This window comes from Oenanthe melanoleuca, chromosome 3, assembly GCF_029582105.1.
Source record: "Oenanthe melanoleuca isolate GR-GAL-2019-014 chromosome 3, OMel1.0, whole genome shotgun sequence".
Taxonomy (NCBI): Eukaryota; Metazoa; Chordata; class Aves; order Passeriformes; family Muscicapidae; genus Oenanthe; species Oenanthe melanoleuca.
The window spans coordinates 98,316,919-98,332,959 of record NC_079336.1 but is presented as its reverse complement, the minus strand read 5'-3'; the positions used below and the strand labels follow the sequence as shown (position 1 = coordinate 98,332,959).

Here is a 16,041-nt window from a genome sequence, read left to right as displayed (position 1 = left end):
ATGAGCGCGCGAGGCGCCGCGGCGGCGGCCAATGGCGGCGCGCGGAGGGGGCCGGGCCAGAGCCGCGGCTGAGGGAGGAGGAGGAGGAGGAGCGCGGCGGGCGGCGGCGTGAGGGGACGCGGCGACATCGCGGCCCCGGCGGGCGCGGAAGACGCTGTGGCGGCAGCGGCGGCGGCGTGTGCGGGCCGCGGGCGCTGAGCGAGCGTGTGCGGGCAAAGCGCCGGGGGCCGCTGCCGCCGCTGCTGCTGCTGTCGCCGTTCTCCTCCTCCTCCTCCTCCTCCTCCCTCAGCCGCCGCCGCCATTTTGTGCGAGTGCCTCGCGCGGGCGCCATGTTTGTAAGGAAGAATTAGGGCCGCCATCTCCGGCCAGCAGCACCTCCCTCCCCCCGTGTGTGTGTCCTCCCGCTCTCCTGTGCCCCGGGGCTGCCGCTCGAGCCGCCGCCGCCGCCGCCGCCTCCCCGCAGCGCCCGCGCGGGGCGGCCGGGCCCGGGCGCTGAGTGCCCGTTAGTGTCTCACTAAGTAACCGTGAGTGCAAACCTTCATCATCTCTCCTCACTGAGGGGCCCGGCCCTCCTCCTCCTCCTCACCGAGCCGCCCCCAGCGCGGCCGTGCGCGCCGCCGCCGCCGCCGCCTCCTCCCGCCGCTCCGCACCGCGGGCAGCGGCGGGGCCCTGCCTTCCTCCACCTCCCTCCTCCTCCTCCTCCTCACCACACCACAGCCAGGCACAATGGCCTTTGAAAGCCTGTTCTCCAAACCCCCAAACCCAGTTCTTGACCCAAACATGCCCGACTCTGACAGGCAACATGCAGGGGACGAAAGGTCGAGTAACATTCTTCTCTCTCTCCGCTTCTCATAATGGTGGTACTTAGTGGGGTGATGCTGGTAATGATGATGCTGATGCTGATGATGATGATGCTCTGTTAATGTGCCTGAGGGGGTTAACGATGTTTTTGGGGGGCAGGTCACCTTCAGGCTGGAGCGGGGTGGTGGTGGTGGGGAATGCAAGGAGGGGAGGGGGGGATGTCACTGCATTAAAAGTGCAAATTTTTTTTTTTTTTTTTTTTTTTTTAAAGCAAGGTTTTAATTTTTCCTTTTGGAATGCATGCCTTTTTACATCTTCATTGATTTATTCTGCCTGGGAAGGGGGGCTGTTTGCCATTCTTTCCATAAATTGCACTTTCCAGGGGGTGTCTGTTGAATGTCACCATTGTTCTCTGTCTCAGGCAGGAAAGGGTGCTCCGAGCTGGGCGGGTTTTTTATTTTGGGCTGTTTTTGTTGATACCACAATCTCTCACTAGAGCCATATTTAACGTCATTTTCTTGCCAGATTCCACCTTACACATTTAACTGGATCTTTTTTATGCAGATTAAGGGCTGACTGACGTTATCTTTGCCACCTCTCAATCCCCATGCGCAGAAAGCCAGAGTCCTGTTCCTGGTGAAAGGACCTCTGTTGCTCCCTCCCTCCTTTTCTCTCCTGCAGCTGCTGGAAATTCAAATCCTTTCTCCAAGCAGCCCTGGCCTTCCTAACTAGTTCCAAAAATACTGTGCCAGGGTGGCAGTTACCAGGGCTTGAGCCAACATCTACCCTGAGCATTCCTGACACAGCTGCAGGAGTTAAAAACCAACCGGGTTTTGGGATCCCCAGAGTTTGGTCTCCCCCCCACACAGTTCCACAACCCTTTGTGGTACTTCAGAGGACTGGAAAACACTGGGAAAAAAACCAAACAAACAGACAAAAAAAAAAAAAAATAAGGCTTGTACAGGGTAAATGCAAAACTGTTTCTCGCTGGAGAAAAAGTCCTGAGTTGTGTGTTGTAAATTGGGAAGTGGTCCCGAAATGCTCCTGGGATTTAGTGCAAGGGTCAGGGCAGAGCCCAGAGCTGCCTGTGCTTGTTTTCCCCTTTCTGCTTGTCCTTGGGAAGTGCTCCCGGGATTTAGTGCAAGGGTCAGGGCCGAGCCCAGAGCTGCCTGTGCTTGTTTTGCACTTCCTGCTTGTCCTGGGGAAGTGATCCTGAAACGGGCCTGGGCTTCAGTGCAAGTTCAAGGCAGAGCCCAGAGCTCCAGGTTCTTGTTTTCCCCTCTTGCTGCTCGTCCTTGGGCAGGGGTGGAAGCTGTGGCCTGTTTTCCAAGTGCACACCAGGAACCCTCTGGGATCTCTGGAGCTGGGGCAGAGCTGTGCCCTGGATCTGCAATCACTCTTCCAGGCATTGAAAATATCTGCACTTCTCAGATCCTTGAGGACAAGCCCGACTGACTCTGGGAAGTGCTGGGAGCTGAGTTTTTTCCAGCTTGGAGTTCTCATCCACTCACCAGCTCTTCCCACCAGTACAACCAGTTGTGACACTGGTAATTGTGCAATAGAGCCAATAAGTGCCACCTAAACAACCTAACGAGTTGTAATTTACAAGTGTTGCTCTGTAATGTTTTAATTTATGAGGTCAAGAGCAACAATACACACGACCTGGGAGATCACAACTCGTGTTTTTTATAAAATTTCAGCTCTGTAAAATTAGTTCATTCGCTTCAAATAAGGCCCAACTCCCAAGTTTTTGTGTTACATCAGGTGTGCAAATGCAGGACCAGTAAAACCAGTTCACTGCAGGGAACACCCATACTGGGAACCTCATGATTCCCAATCAATTTGTGCAGCAGGAATTCTGTTACTGGCTTGATTTCACCTGTTGTGTTGAATGATAAAGAAATTACTTAGTAAAAAAATAATAAAAACAACCCTGTCTGGCCACACTTTGAATATTCCAAGTTGGAAGGTTATAGATAGGAATGTTTAAAATTCTTTAACTAGTTTTAGTTAATTCCTGTTGTTGACATTATTTTGGTGATGAAGGGTCTGAGCCTTCCAGCACAGGGGAAAGATTTTTCCTGTGAGGATTTCTTGGTTCTGTGTGGGTAAATCCATGGCAGGGTCAGGAAGAAGTTGGAGGCAAGTTTATTTACACACAAATCAATGCCAGATTTCCCTGAAAATAACTTGGGATTCATTTACTTTCACTTTTTGCTGCTCCCAGCCACCCTCTACTTTTATTTGATTTTCCCAGTGAAAATTCTCTGTTATTTGGAGTTATTTTTCTTATGAATTCCTAATTTCTTAAGCAGCACCTTAGTATCAAAATTTGGGGAATTTTAGCCCTCAGGGAATTTTAAAAAGTAAGAAAAAGTAAAATTGTTTTTAAATGAAATGATGGGGAATGAAAATTTAAAGACTTCAATAAAGTTTGAGGGTAAAGATTGCCAGAATATTTCAGAAAGTGTGTCCAGGATTTGGATCTTGGACTTAAGGAGCTTCTGGAGTAAATCTTCTTTGAGCATAAGGAATTCTATTTTTAAGGATGACCTGAAATAAGGTCAAGGCAGGGGAGCTAAAATCCAGGTTTGGAGGTTAGAAATGAAATTAAAATACCAGAACTTTTTTTTTGTTGGTTTTTGTTTTGGATTTTTTTTTTTTTTTTTTTTTTTTTTTTTTTTTTTTTTTTTTTTTTTTTTGTGGAACTGCCCAGGGATTTCATCCGGTTGCTTTTCCCTGGAAGATCATTTGGCTTTGTGCTTTTCTGATCCATTTGGGAGATGCTCTAGGAATCCACTCAGACAATGGGAATGTTTTCTGGGATTGTTTCCACATACCCATCGAGCTCCAAATATCTGGAGGTTGTGGGAGAGGGAGGGAACTCGTGACAGGGAGGTTCTGCTCTCCCTTCCTGGTGCACAGCTCCAGTTTGGGATTTAGATGGGAATAAAAGCAGCTGAACCAGGAGAGAATTCCTGCCTTGGCACTTTGAAAAAGAACTTATTTTCCAAGAAATGGTATTTTTTGCCATTATCTTTTCAATCCGTGTTTATCCAGTTGTTGGGTTTTTCCTTCTTCTTCCTTCCTTCTTTTTTTTTTTTTTTTTTTTTTTTCCCTCTTTCCCCCCCCTTTTTTTACATTCTTGAAGCTCAGTCCTTGGAAAATGCTTGGATGTTATGGAAAGAATTTAGGGATTAAAGTGTTTTTGTAATCTTCCCTCTGCCATGCAATCCTAGGGATTGTATTACTGAGGTTGCTTTACCTGGAAAGTTATTCCAGTCCTGGGTGCCTCCCAAAAGTGGAAATCCCTGAGTGTAATTCCCAGAGGAACATGGCAACAACTTTGTTCCCAAGGAGCATTTTCAGGAAGTATTTTATGGAAGAGAATGTTTTAATTGATCCTTGAGGGAATGAGTTTAATTGATAATGTCAAGGCATAATTGGATTTTTGGGATAGCTGCAGGTGTTTCAGGGATATTAATGTTCCAGTTTTATTTAATTAATGTAATTCCAAGAAATTCCAGGTCATGCAGCAGTTGTGTCTTCTCCCTGGCATATCCATTTATCCCAAAAATCACAGCTTGGGGTTGCTTTGGATTTCTTAACTGTTTTTTTCCAGTGACAGGTGAGCTGGATAATAACGTGAAAGTTTATTGTCTTTCTGGTTTCCCTCTTCCAGGGAAGATGGAGAGCTGGAAGATGGGGAAATAGATGATGCAGCCTATGAGGATGTGAAGGAACATGGCTCAAAAGGGGAGGACAAACAGAAAAACGAGAAAGGCCACCGGAAATCCCGGAAAAAACGCAAAAAAGAGAAGGAAAAGAAAAAATCCAAAAGGAGAAGGCGGGACAAGCATAAGGTTAGGAAAAAGCACCAACAGTTGGGAAGTGCTGATTTGATTCATGGGTGTCAGGACAAGGATCCAGGGAATTAGTGAAGAAATTAAAATGGTTTTATTACCATTAAGACTTAAACTGGTTTTAAATGTCCAAAGTTAAGCCCTGGTCCTGGGAGCTGAACCAGAGGGATTTGAGAGTTTTTAGGTTAAGATGCACAATATAAATTCATCACTTTTGTGCTTGTTATATTTATGGAAAGAAGATGGTTCCCTCAAAATTCCCAGCTTCTTTGTTCTGTTTTCCAGCATAACTCCCCTTCCAGCGATGACAGTTCCGACTACAGCCACGACTCCGACATGGAGCGCACGGAAAGGCCCCACAAAAAAAGCAGCAGCTCTTCCTACAGGGATTATGAGTCCTCCTTCAGTCAGGTAGGAAGTCTGAAAATCATTCCTCACCTCTTTGTTGAGGTGGCATTCCAAAAATACAAATACAGACAGTGTGGGTTTGGAATTCGCCCGGATTTCTGGAAGCTCATCCACTTCCCATCTCCCCGAGGAGATTCCCAGATGTAAAGCAGGATCTGTGGTAGAAAATATTTTCCTCCAGGCAACAGGAATTAATGAATCTTTATTATTAAAAAATATCTTTTTACCTGCACTGGATTTAGGCTAGACTCAAAGCAAAGAACTCTGAAAAGCCACTTTTCAATACCTAAAGTTGCTTCTGCTTTTTGGGAGCTCACTTTTCTTGGCTTTTCTCAGCTGGTTAATTAAAATTACTACTTTTCCTGAATAACTGATTTTCCCTGTGTTATTCATGCTTTTTTGGGGCCAATCTGGTAGTGATAACACAGCCCCAGAAGTGAATTTTTTGAGAAGTTTGGAGGGGTGGGGTTTGGAAATATGGAATTGCTTCCTAATGCAATCCCTTTCCTTACAGCATGGACACGTGTCAGGGAATTACATGAGTTCCCAGAAAATGCAGCATAAAAAAAGTGTCAAAAGTAAGGATTATGACAACTACAGTCATTACAGTGATGAAAACTTTGGCAATTACAACGAGGAGGAAAAGGATGAGGATTTTGCTGACCAGCTCAAGCAGTACAGACAAGCTAAAGAGACTTCCAGTGGGGATTTGGGACCTCCATTCCCAAAGGAACCAGTGAAGAAACAGGGCATGAAAGGTATCCAGAAAGGTAAGGGAAATTTTGGTGGCATTTTGAGATGGAGACCTGGGTGAGGAAAGCTGCCAGGGATGGTTTTCCTGGGATGTTCTGGCTGGTCAGAAATAACATTTCCAACAGCAGAAAGGGAGGGGTTGAATTTACTCCATTGGTCTCTCTTTGATGCCACGAGACAACCATTTCCCCTTGATTTCTGTGATCCTTTAAAGAGTTTTTCCCTGTTTTCCAGGCATTTCCCAACGAGGGAACAACTACAGTGTTGGAAGAGGGCGTGGAATGCAAAAGAAACTGAAGCGCAAAGATCGCGGCAGGGGCAGAGGTGGCAATAAAGGATCTGATGGCTTCCATGAGGTACCTGCAATTCCAGTCCTTGCTCCAATATCTGCATCACCAGTGCTCCAAAAGGAGCTGCAGCAATGGGGATTTACTCCCAATATCTGCATCACCAGTGCTCCAAAAGGAGCTGCTGCAGTGGGGATTTACTCCCAATATCTGCATCACCAGTGCTCCAAAAGGAGCTGCTGCAGTGGGGATTTACTCCCAGTATCTGCATCACCAGTGCTCCAAAAGGAGCTGCTGCAGTGGGGATTTACTCCCAGTATCTGCATCACCAGTGCTCCAAAAGGAGCTGCAGCAGTGGGGATTTACTCCCAATATCTGCATCACCAGTGCTCCAAAAGGAGCTGCTGCAGTGGGGATTTACTCCCAGTATCTGCATCACCAGTGCTCCAAAAGGAGCTGCAGCAGTGGGGATTTACTCCCAATATCTGCATCACCAGTGCTCCAAAAGGAGCTGCTGCAGTGGGGATTTACTCCCAATATCTGCATCACCAGTGCTCCAAAAGGAGCTGCTGCAGTGGGGATTTACTCCCAGTATCTGCATCACCAGTGCTCCAAAAGGAGCTGCTGCAGTGGGGATTTACTCCCAGTATCTGCATCACCAGTGCTCCAAAAGGAGCTGCTGCAGTGGGGATTTACTCCCAATATCTGCATCACCAGTGCTCCAAAAGGAGCTGCTGCAGTGGGGATTTACTCCCAATATCTGCATCACCAGTGCTCCAAAAGGAGCTGCTGCAGTGGGGATTTACTCCCAATATCTGCATCACCAGTGCTCCAAAAGGAGCTGCTGCAGTGGGGATTTACTCCCAATATCTGCATCACCAGTGCTCCAAAAGGAGCTGCTGCAGTGGGGATTTACTCCCAATATCTGCATCACCAGTGCTCCAAAAGGAGCTGCTGCAGTGGGGATTTACTTCCAATATCTGCATCACCAGTGCTCCAAAAGGAGCTGCTGCAGTGGGGATTTACTCCCAGTATCTGCATCACCAGTGCTCCAAAAGGAGCTGCTGCAGTGGGGATTTACTCCCAATATCTGCATCACCAGTGCTCCAAAAGGAGCTGCTGCAGTGGGGATTTACTCCCAGTATCTGCATCACCAGTGCTCCAAAAGGAGCTGCTGCAGTGGGGATTTACTCCCAGTATCTGCATCACCAGTGCTCCAAAAGGAGCTGCTGCAGTGGGGATTTACTCCCAATATCTGCATCACCAGTGCTCCAAAAGGAGCTGCTGCAGTGGGGATTTACTCCCAGTATCTGCATCACCAGTGCTCCAAAAGGAGCTGCTGCAGTGGGGATTTACTCCCAGTATCTGCATCACCAGTGCTCCAAAAGGAGCTGCTGCAGTGGGGATTTACTCCCAATATCTGCATCACCAGTGCTCCAAAAGGAGCTGCTGCAGTGGGGATTTACTCCCAACATCTGCATCAACAGTGCTCCAAAAGGAACTCATAAAATGTGGATTCTTTTTTTTTTCTCCCCAGGATGGCAAACCAGTGAAGAAATGGGTTAATATGAGCCAGGAGTTCATCAACCAGCACACAGTGGAGCACAAGGGCAAGCAGATCTGTAAATATTTCCTTGAAGGGAGGTGTATTAAGGTAAATTTAATTATTTTTCAAAATAAATTTTTAGCAAACTTGAGTGTTGAAACTCAGTGTTTTGATTTGTGATGTACTGAGGATTTCTAGACGGAATTATTTTTGGAAAAACAGCCCCTTTGTTACACAATGAAAATTTATATTTTCATTAATATATTTAGTAAAAACATCCTAAACTTACTCTGAGAATGATAATGTGTTAGTGACATCATATCTCACGTGTCTGGAATCTCTAAAGAGGCAACAATTCCTAAATATTTGAAGTGATTTCCTGCTGATTTGGGAACTTTGAAGGACTTGCTTTGTGGTGCTAAACTTTAAAAACTGTAATTGTTAGAAAACACAAGCACTGAAGGCTTCTCACTTCTATTTGGTTCCTTGGGATTTAGGGGTGGAATTTTTTCTTTCTTACCCAAATGGTAAAAATAAAAGTGGGAATGATTGGAAATGTGTTGCTTGCTGCCTTGAAACACCTTTGGCTCAGACTATTGACTATTTGCTGCCACCTTCAGTTCTAGAAGGGACTGAGGTGTCTTTCTCAGGAAAATAAATTCTAAAAAAACACCCAAACCCCCATCCAGCAAAGCAATCCTAAAGAATAACAGAATACATGAAGGTAATTCAGTAAAATTCTATTTTAGTGCCTTTTAAATACAAGTTCCCAGGTGGAGGCAGAGAACAGGGATTGTTTTCTGTCACCATTCCATCTATTCCTTTGAATTCCAATCCAGGAATTTTCTCTATGTCCAGACCCTCCCTATTTACAGTTTTTATTGCTTACAGTGGAATTTAATCTTGGTACAGATGAAAAATTTAAATTAATCTGTGGAGGATGTTCTTTTTACTATGGAATTAAATTACTCAGCATTTCAGATGGATAATGGTTTTTCCTCGTGGTTTTTTTTCAATTTATTTATAGGGAGAACAGTGTAAATTCGATCATGATGCAGAAATTGAGAAGAAAAAGGAAATCTGTAAGTTTTACATCCAGGGTTACTGCACCAAAGGAGAGAACTGCATTTATTTGCACAATATCCTTTTAAAGTACTTTAAATTCACCTGAAATGTTAATTTCTTGTATTTTATTTCTATTTATTTTGATAGAAATTATTTCTGAAAGTGACTTATTTAAGAGACTACCACCTACTGTGTGGATTAATTACAAGATTCTTTTTCTCAAATATTTCAGAGGAAAAAAATAAATAGAAAATTACTGATTTGTAACATTTTTGGAAATAAAATCCCCGGAATTTAGCTACATTTATCCATGCTTTTAAACCCCTGATCTGTTCCTCTTTTCCATTATTTTGGCATTTTCCTCTGGAATTGACACCTTTCTCTTTTGAATCACAATTGGCAAATGAAATCCAGAGGATTTAAATCCGAATTAAAAATTAAATCTGAAATTTAAATTTAAAATTTAAAGGATTTAAAAATGACAGAAATGTCATTTTTAGGAGAATTTTAAATAAAGTTAATTTGGTTATTAGCTTCTAAAATTCCTACCTAGAGATGAATTCCTGATGAAGAATTGAGGGACAGCTCCCCAACTGTTAAGAATCCTTAATTCCTTCCTCACATGAATTCCCCTGCAAGTTCTACCACACAGGAGCCAAGTGTTATCAAGGAGATAAATGCAAATTCTCTCATGCTCCCCTGACTGCAGAAACCAAGGAGCTGTTGGATAAGGTGAGCAGTCTGGATGCTGGGAATGTTGGGATTGCTGCACTCGGAGTGGGGAGGGCATGGAGGAGCCTTTTCCTTGTTCTCTGGGATTATTGGGATATTCCCTCTCCAGTCATTGCCCAGCAGGCCTTAAGACAAAAGGGGTGTGAATCCAGCACTAAAAACATGAGGAATCTTGGGATAACTCCTTCCACTCCTGTTTGAAGGGAGTGGACTTGTGGGAAATTGTTCCTTCCCGAAATAGAGAAGTGTTTTCTTGGCTGGGATTTGGTGTCCTGGAAAACAGCTCCCAAAAATGAGTTTAGAATTCCTTTGAGTTGGATGTCAATATGCAGCAGGATTATAGCAGATAACAGGAAAGCTGTCTGTTTAAATATGGAAATAGTATTTCAATAAAAGGCACAAGGCTCAGCTGAAGTGGAATACTGGAAAAGTGATGGGATGTTTGCCCACATGGCTTTGTTGCAGGTGTTGAATAACGAGGAGGAGCCCCAGAATGAAGATGAGAAGGAGCTGGAGGAGCTGCGGAAGCGGGGCATTGTTCCTCTCCCCAAACCCCCGCCGGGGGTCGGGCTCCTGCCAACCCCCCCAGAGCAATACCCCTTCTCTGAGTCTGACATGGAAAACTACCAGGATCCTTCAGGAGATTACAAGAAAATCCCATCTCTCTTTGAAATCGTCGTGAAGCCCACTGTGGATCTGGCACACAAAATTGGGAAGAAGTAGGTGTTGGAATTCTGGGGAGAACTCTCTGGGTGTTTATTGTTTAATCTTTCATTGCTCCTGTCAGGATTCTGGGCTAAGTTAAGGATCTGCCAGATAGCTGATACCAGGATTATTTCTTGTTTTCCATAGAAGGGAAGTTAGGCCTGACCTTCCAGATGTTAACTCTTGGTTTGGCATCTCCCTCTGCGGGTGGATCAGTCTTTTTGTAGTTGGCTTTTCCTTGGGCAAAACTGATGGAGCAGATACTGGGAAAAACGTGGATGTGGAATGGGTGTAGTTGGAAAATAATGCTCCTTTGGGATTTTATCCAATGTCAGGTCAGATAAGAGTGGGAGGGGGCGGACAGAGCCAGCTGTTGGTGTTGGCAGGTCCAGAATTTGATTCCTCGATTTTCTTTGCTTCCAGGCCGCCGAGCTTCTACAACAGCGGGTCACCGCCACGGCCGCCGTTCCAGGGCAACGACCCCCATTCCCAGCACATGTACAACCCTGGCTCCAGCCCAGGGCCAGGCCCTGGCATGTCCCAAGGACACAACGGGCCCCCCATGCACCCCGGCTCCCCCGGGCACCATCCCTGCGGCGGCCCCCAGGGGCCGGGAATGCCGCACAGCCCCCCCATGCAGGGCGTTCCCCCGGGCTACATGGGCCCGCAGAACCAGACTGGGATGGCCATGCAGGGCCAGCAGGGTGGGCCCCCCCTCACCCCACCGGGCATGGGGGGGTCCTACAACTCCCCCGGCGTGCAGGGGCACATGGTGAACATGCCAAGGGACAATCACTGTCCCCCGGGGCCGCAGTACCAGCAGATGCCCGGGGACTACGAGCCCATGCAGAACCCGGCCGACTTCTACGACAACTATTACTCCCACCAAGCTGTACACAACTTCCAGCCAGCCAATAATTCCGGAGGTAAGGACGTCTGCTGGGTGAATTTTGGATGGAGGCTCCCTGGAATATCTTCAGTGTTCTGGTGCTGTTCAGTTGTGTTGTTAAGTCGTGCTTTGCTTGAGGTTGAAATGGGATATTGGGAAGAATTGTGAAGGTGGGGAGGCCCTGGCAGAGTTTTCCAAGAGAAGCTGTGGCTGCCCCATCCCTGGAAGTGTTCCAGGCCAGTTTGGATGTGGCTTGGAACAGCCTGGGATAGGGGAAGGTGTCCCTGCTGTGGCATGGAACTGGATGTCCCTTAAGCTCCGTCAGCATTTCTCTGGGATAACTGCTAACTGGAGCTTTGTCCCACAGATGGAGCGTGGCACGGAGAATTCCCGGATCACCAGGCTCACCTGATGGCTCCAGAGTCGCACGCGGGCGGGAGCGAGTCGGACTGCATGGGCGGCCACATGGGCCACAACCAGGGCATCAACGTGCCCGATTTCCTGCCAGCCATGCAGAAAGCTCTCTATGTGAGGCTCAGCCAGAAGCACCAGCGGGATGGAGACTCTGCCAGCAGCCAGGGCCAGAGGGCCATGAGCAAAGATGAAGGTGAGCGGGATTTGGGTGGAATTCTGGTCAACAGATGGGTTGATGTTGACTCGCATCAAGTCACTGTTCATAGTTATTGGGAATGTCCAAGCAGCAGCTCAGTGTTTTCAGCTCTTCTTCTCAGCTTCTTCTAGGATCTTAGTGTAAGCTCCATTCTAGCTCCAATTAATAATTTTTGGATCTAGCTGCACTTTTTTGGTTGATAATTCCTTTGGAAAATCACTTGTTGGACCAGGGGATTTTCTCGCTGCCAGGACTAGAAGTGCATCCTCGATCCTGTTTCTTCAGTTGCACCTCTTGATCTATTTCCTCTAGAGCAGCATTTTTCCTTCTCTGACATCCTTTACAATAAAATTTTGTAATTTCTTCCCTTCCTGAATCTCAACCTCTATTGCAAACTTCGGGATTTGGATTACGTAAGGCAGCAAATTCATAATTTAGCTGGATCAAAGACCGCTGCAGGGGCTAATTTTACTTTTCCTTCTCCCATCAAGACTCAGATTTTAGATACCTTTTTTTTTTTTTTACTAGTACCTATAAGGATTGTTTGAAAGCAGGTTCTTTTCCCAAGGTAATATTGATAGATAAGGAGACATTCCCTAGCTGTGTTGCATTCTATCTCCACTACTTCCAGTTTTTTTTTTGCTATGGCATTTCTTTGATTAAGTGGATTTTGGTCATTTGAGGCTGTGATCTTTATGATTTAATATCAGATCTTTTCAGTTTGACTTCACTGAAAAGTTTCCCATTAGGGAGGTTGGATTCTCTAAGGATTATTTGCTGGAATAATCTAAATTATGTGGCATTTCTTTGATTTTTAGATGACAACGTCAACTGGTATTCCAGTAGCGAGGAGGAAGAGGGGAGCAGTGTTAAATCAATCCTGAAAACCCTAAAGAAACAGAGCGAAAACTTTAGGAACCGGCAGCAACATTCCACGGAGCAGCACATGCTGGGGATGCCCACGGACCCGAGGCTGGCCAAAGACAAAGGTGTGGGGCCTCAGGCTGCTGACCCCCGGCTCCGGGCCTCTCCCAGGCCCAACCCCAGGAAACCCCAGGAGTCGGCGTCCCTGGATCCCCGGCTGGCCCGCGATCCGCGGATGCACAAGGTCAGCGAGGGCCACCCCGGGGCCAAGCTGGATCTGCACCACGCCCACGCCGGAGCGAAGGTCAAGCAGAAAGGGCTGGACGAGGACGAGGAGGACTCGGAGAGGGAGCTGAGGGAACGGGCTTTCCTCATTCCCTTGGAGCCTCTGCCCGGCGTCACGTTGCGGGATCCCCGCTCCCAGCTGCGCCAGTTCAGCCACATCAAGATGGACGTGACCCTGATGAAACCCAACTTTGCCAAGCACATCGTGTGGGCCCCCGAGGACCTGCTCCCAATCCCTCTGCCCAAACCCGACCCCGTCTCTTCCATCAATTTGCCCCTCCCTCCGCTCATCGCCGACCAGAGACTGAACAAACTGCGGAACCTGAAGAGCGACCCGCACCCCAACGCCATGCCGGCCGACCCCCGGCTGGCTGCCAAGGCCAAAAACAGCCTGGCGGCCCGGGGCGGCTTCTTGGATCCGGCCGCGGATTCCCACGCCAGCAGCTCCAGCAAACTGGGGGATCCTCGCTTGCAAAAGAACGTGGACCCCAGGCTGCACAGACTGTCGAGCGCGGACGCTCACCACGGAGCCGGGAAGGATTCCCACCCCGCCAAGTTTGACCCCCGCCTCGCCAGAGCTGCCGCCAGCTCCTCCCAGCCCTCGGAAGCTGCTGCTCCAAAACCCGACCCCGACGCTCTGCCTCCGTATGCGCCCAAATTATCGTCCAGCGGCGGCAGGCTGGGAGCTCCGGGCTCCATCCTGAGCGGGATCAGCCTGTACGACCCCAGGGATCACAGCTCCTCCTCGGACACGGCTCCGGCCGCCTCGGGAGAGAACGGAGACAGCCAGAAGAAAAGCATTCTGAAAAATTCCAGTAAAAACGAGCCGAGCCTGGCGGAAGAGGCGTCCCAGCAGAAGGCCGCCGCCGCCTCCAGCACGGAGAAACCCGCCGAAGGCGCGGCGGAAGCTGCCGCAGACAAGGCGAACAACGGCAGCAAAGCTCAGGCGAAACACTCCAGCGCTGCTCCTGCCGTCCACAACCTGCCAATCCAGGCTCTGTCGGGGCTGATCCGGCCGCAGTACAGCGACCCCCGGCAGGTGAGGCAGCCCGGACAGGTAACGCCGGCCCCGGAGAGCGACCCCAACGGGGAGTCGGATGACAAATCCCTCAAGGATGTGTTCAAGACTTTCGATCCCACCGCTTCCCCCTTTTGTTAGCAGATGGCTTTGGAGTCTTTTTACCGTTGTGGGTATTGCAGTTCTCTGCTGTTTTGTACCTGGGTTACCTCTTTTGGCTTTATTTATTTTTAAATTATAATTCCCACCACTTTTCAGCTGCTAATCTCCGAACCACACGCAGTTCTCCAGTACGCTCGAGTGTTTGCAAAGCTGTGGTATTTTCTAGAGGAATCCTTTTTCTTTCCAATTTCAGGGAGACTAATAATTGACCTGTAGAAAGGAAACCAATCCCCCCCGCCCCGGATCATGTTAGAGCTGAGAAAAGCACTTTCATTGTAAATAAGTCATGGAAAATTCCCAGAGCTGTATATGTGTGAGCTGCCTCTTTCCCAAGCACCACTTAGATCCGATTGCCACATTTGTATAGATCCAAGCAATATTATGTACATGAATTCCCAGGAGTGATGCCGTTCCAGGACTGCCAAACCCCCGAACTGACGGAAAACCCCACGGAAATTCATTCAGAGGAAAGCGTCGCTCCTCCTTTTCCAATGAGCTGATGTAAGACACGGACAGTTTTTATTCCTGCAGTCAATATTAGTGTAAAAGAGACTATATCACATATTGAGGATGAAAAATGTCATATCTTTTAAAAGTATTTTATTCTATGCTGTACATAGAAGAAATTGTGAAGTACATAACTAGCAAAAGTAACTGTTCAAGGTGGAGAAAACTACACTGTCTAATACGAAAAAAAAAAAGAAAAAAAAAAGGTTTTTATTTAATTTTTTTCCACGCCTACACGATTGGGATTTAGTGCTCCGAGTTCCATTGTGGTGTTCATGTATTTCAACGTATTTTTGTATTCAGCTGCTTAATTTGTATTGCTTTTTTTGTATGGCTGTAACTGCAGTACTTGTATTCATGGTGTCTCGACGACATTTTTAACAAAACAATTAAAAAGGGTACAGTTAATTCCTGGTGACGACTCCATGTGCATACGGTGGCAGCTGGGATGAGGGGGACTGCAGCTGGCCTTCTTGGGATGGTTTGTGGGGTTTTAACCTGACCTTGTGCCTGATCCCGAGCTCTCATGGAGAGAGTTGCCATTTTCCACCGTGGAACGTCCTTGAATTGCCCAGGTTTTGCATGGCAGAGCACAGCTGTCCTCCAGATCTCTCATCCTGCCTTTGGGGCTGCTTTTCTCCAGAGGAAACACTAGCTGCCTTCCCAATAAACATGTGCTGGCTGCTCCATCAATCATCTGCTTCCCACCCCTTTGGAATGTTCCTCTGCTTTAAGTCTCCTCCTTGGTGGACCTATGCCACTTGTTTTTCCCTTGGCCAAGTGATGGCCATGGAGCTTTTCCTCTTTGTTTGCCACTGGGACAGCAGAGTGTTTATCCCAAATCCTGAGGTTTTGCCAGTCATTCCTGCCTGGCAGAGGAGGCATCTCCAAAGGCAATTGTGGTTCCAGTTTGCCTTCCATTAATTTGATTTTTTTTTTTTTTTTTTTTTTGGTAGGAAAAGTAGAGAATAGACATGGAACTGGGTTGTTATTTTGGAGTAATGTATTCCTTCCTGGAATCCTTCTTTCCTTCCTTTTTTCTCTCCTCCATGCACCCCTGCTTTATCCATTGCAGATATCTTCCCAGAGTCTCCAGAGTGCCTGCTGCTGCTTTTCCTGGGAATATGGAGGAGAATCCTCGCCACCACCACGCAAGTAATGGAATTCCTGGTGTGGGGAAGGTGGTTGGGATGCAGGTGGGGACACCAGGGTGGGCTGGAATGGGCTGCAGCCACCGTGGAGCCAGTTGTGATTGTGCTCTTGGACTGTGTGTCCTTTCCACCTCTCCTGCAGAATTCCAGCACGGAGCAGCGTTTCCAGCTCGCGATCCTGAGGCTGGGAAGGAGAGCCAGGATGCAGGAGCAGCAGTGTCACCAGTCTGGGATACTCTGGAAGCTGTGAGGTGGGTGATCTTGGGGATTGAAATGCTCTGGATAGGAGAGAATCCTGGGGCTGAGTGGGATTTTGGGAAGAAATCTGCAGGCTCAGGGGCAGCAGGTGAGACAAAATGCTCCCCACTGCTGTATCCCTGGATATGTGAAGGAGG

At 47.6% G+C, this 16,041-nt stretch overlaps 1 protein-coding gene across 1 annotated transcript; it reads left to right on the top strand.

The window, feature by feature from the left end:
* The first annotated feature begins 110 nt into the window (after positions 1-110).
* Positions 111-14,903, top strand: ZC3H6 (zinc finger CCCH-type containing 6). The gene is made up of 12 exons (XM_056488640.1): positions 111-818; positions 4,484-4,664; positions 4,950-5,075; positions 5,587-5,842; positions 6,060-6,181; positions 7,650-7,766; positions 8,686-8,799; positions 9,348-9,455; positions 9,921-10,174; positions 10,584-11,086; positions 11,417-11,656; positions 12,478-14,903. The coding sequence occupies exons 1-12, from the start codon at positions 727-729 to the stop codon at positions 13,965-13,967; spliced, it is 3,603 nt and encodes a 1,200-aa protein (XP_056344615.1). The 5' UTR covers positions 111-726; the 3' UTR covers positions 13,968-14,903.
* The last annotated feature ends 1,138 nt before the right edge of the window (positions 14,904-16,041 follow it).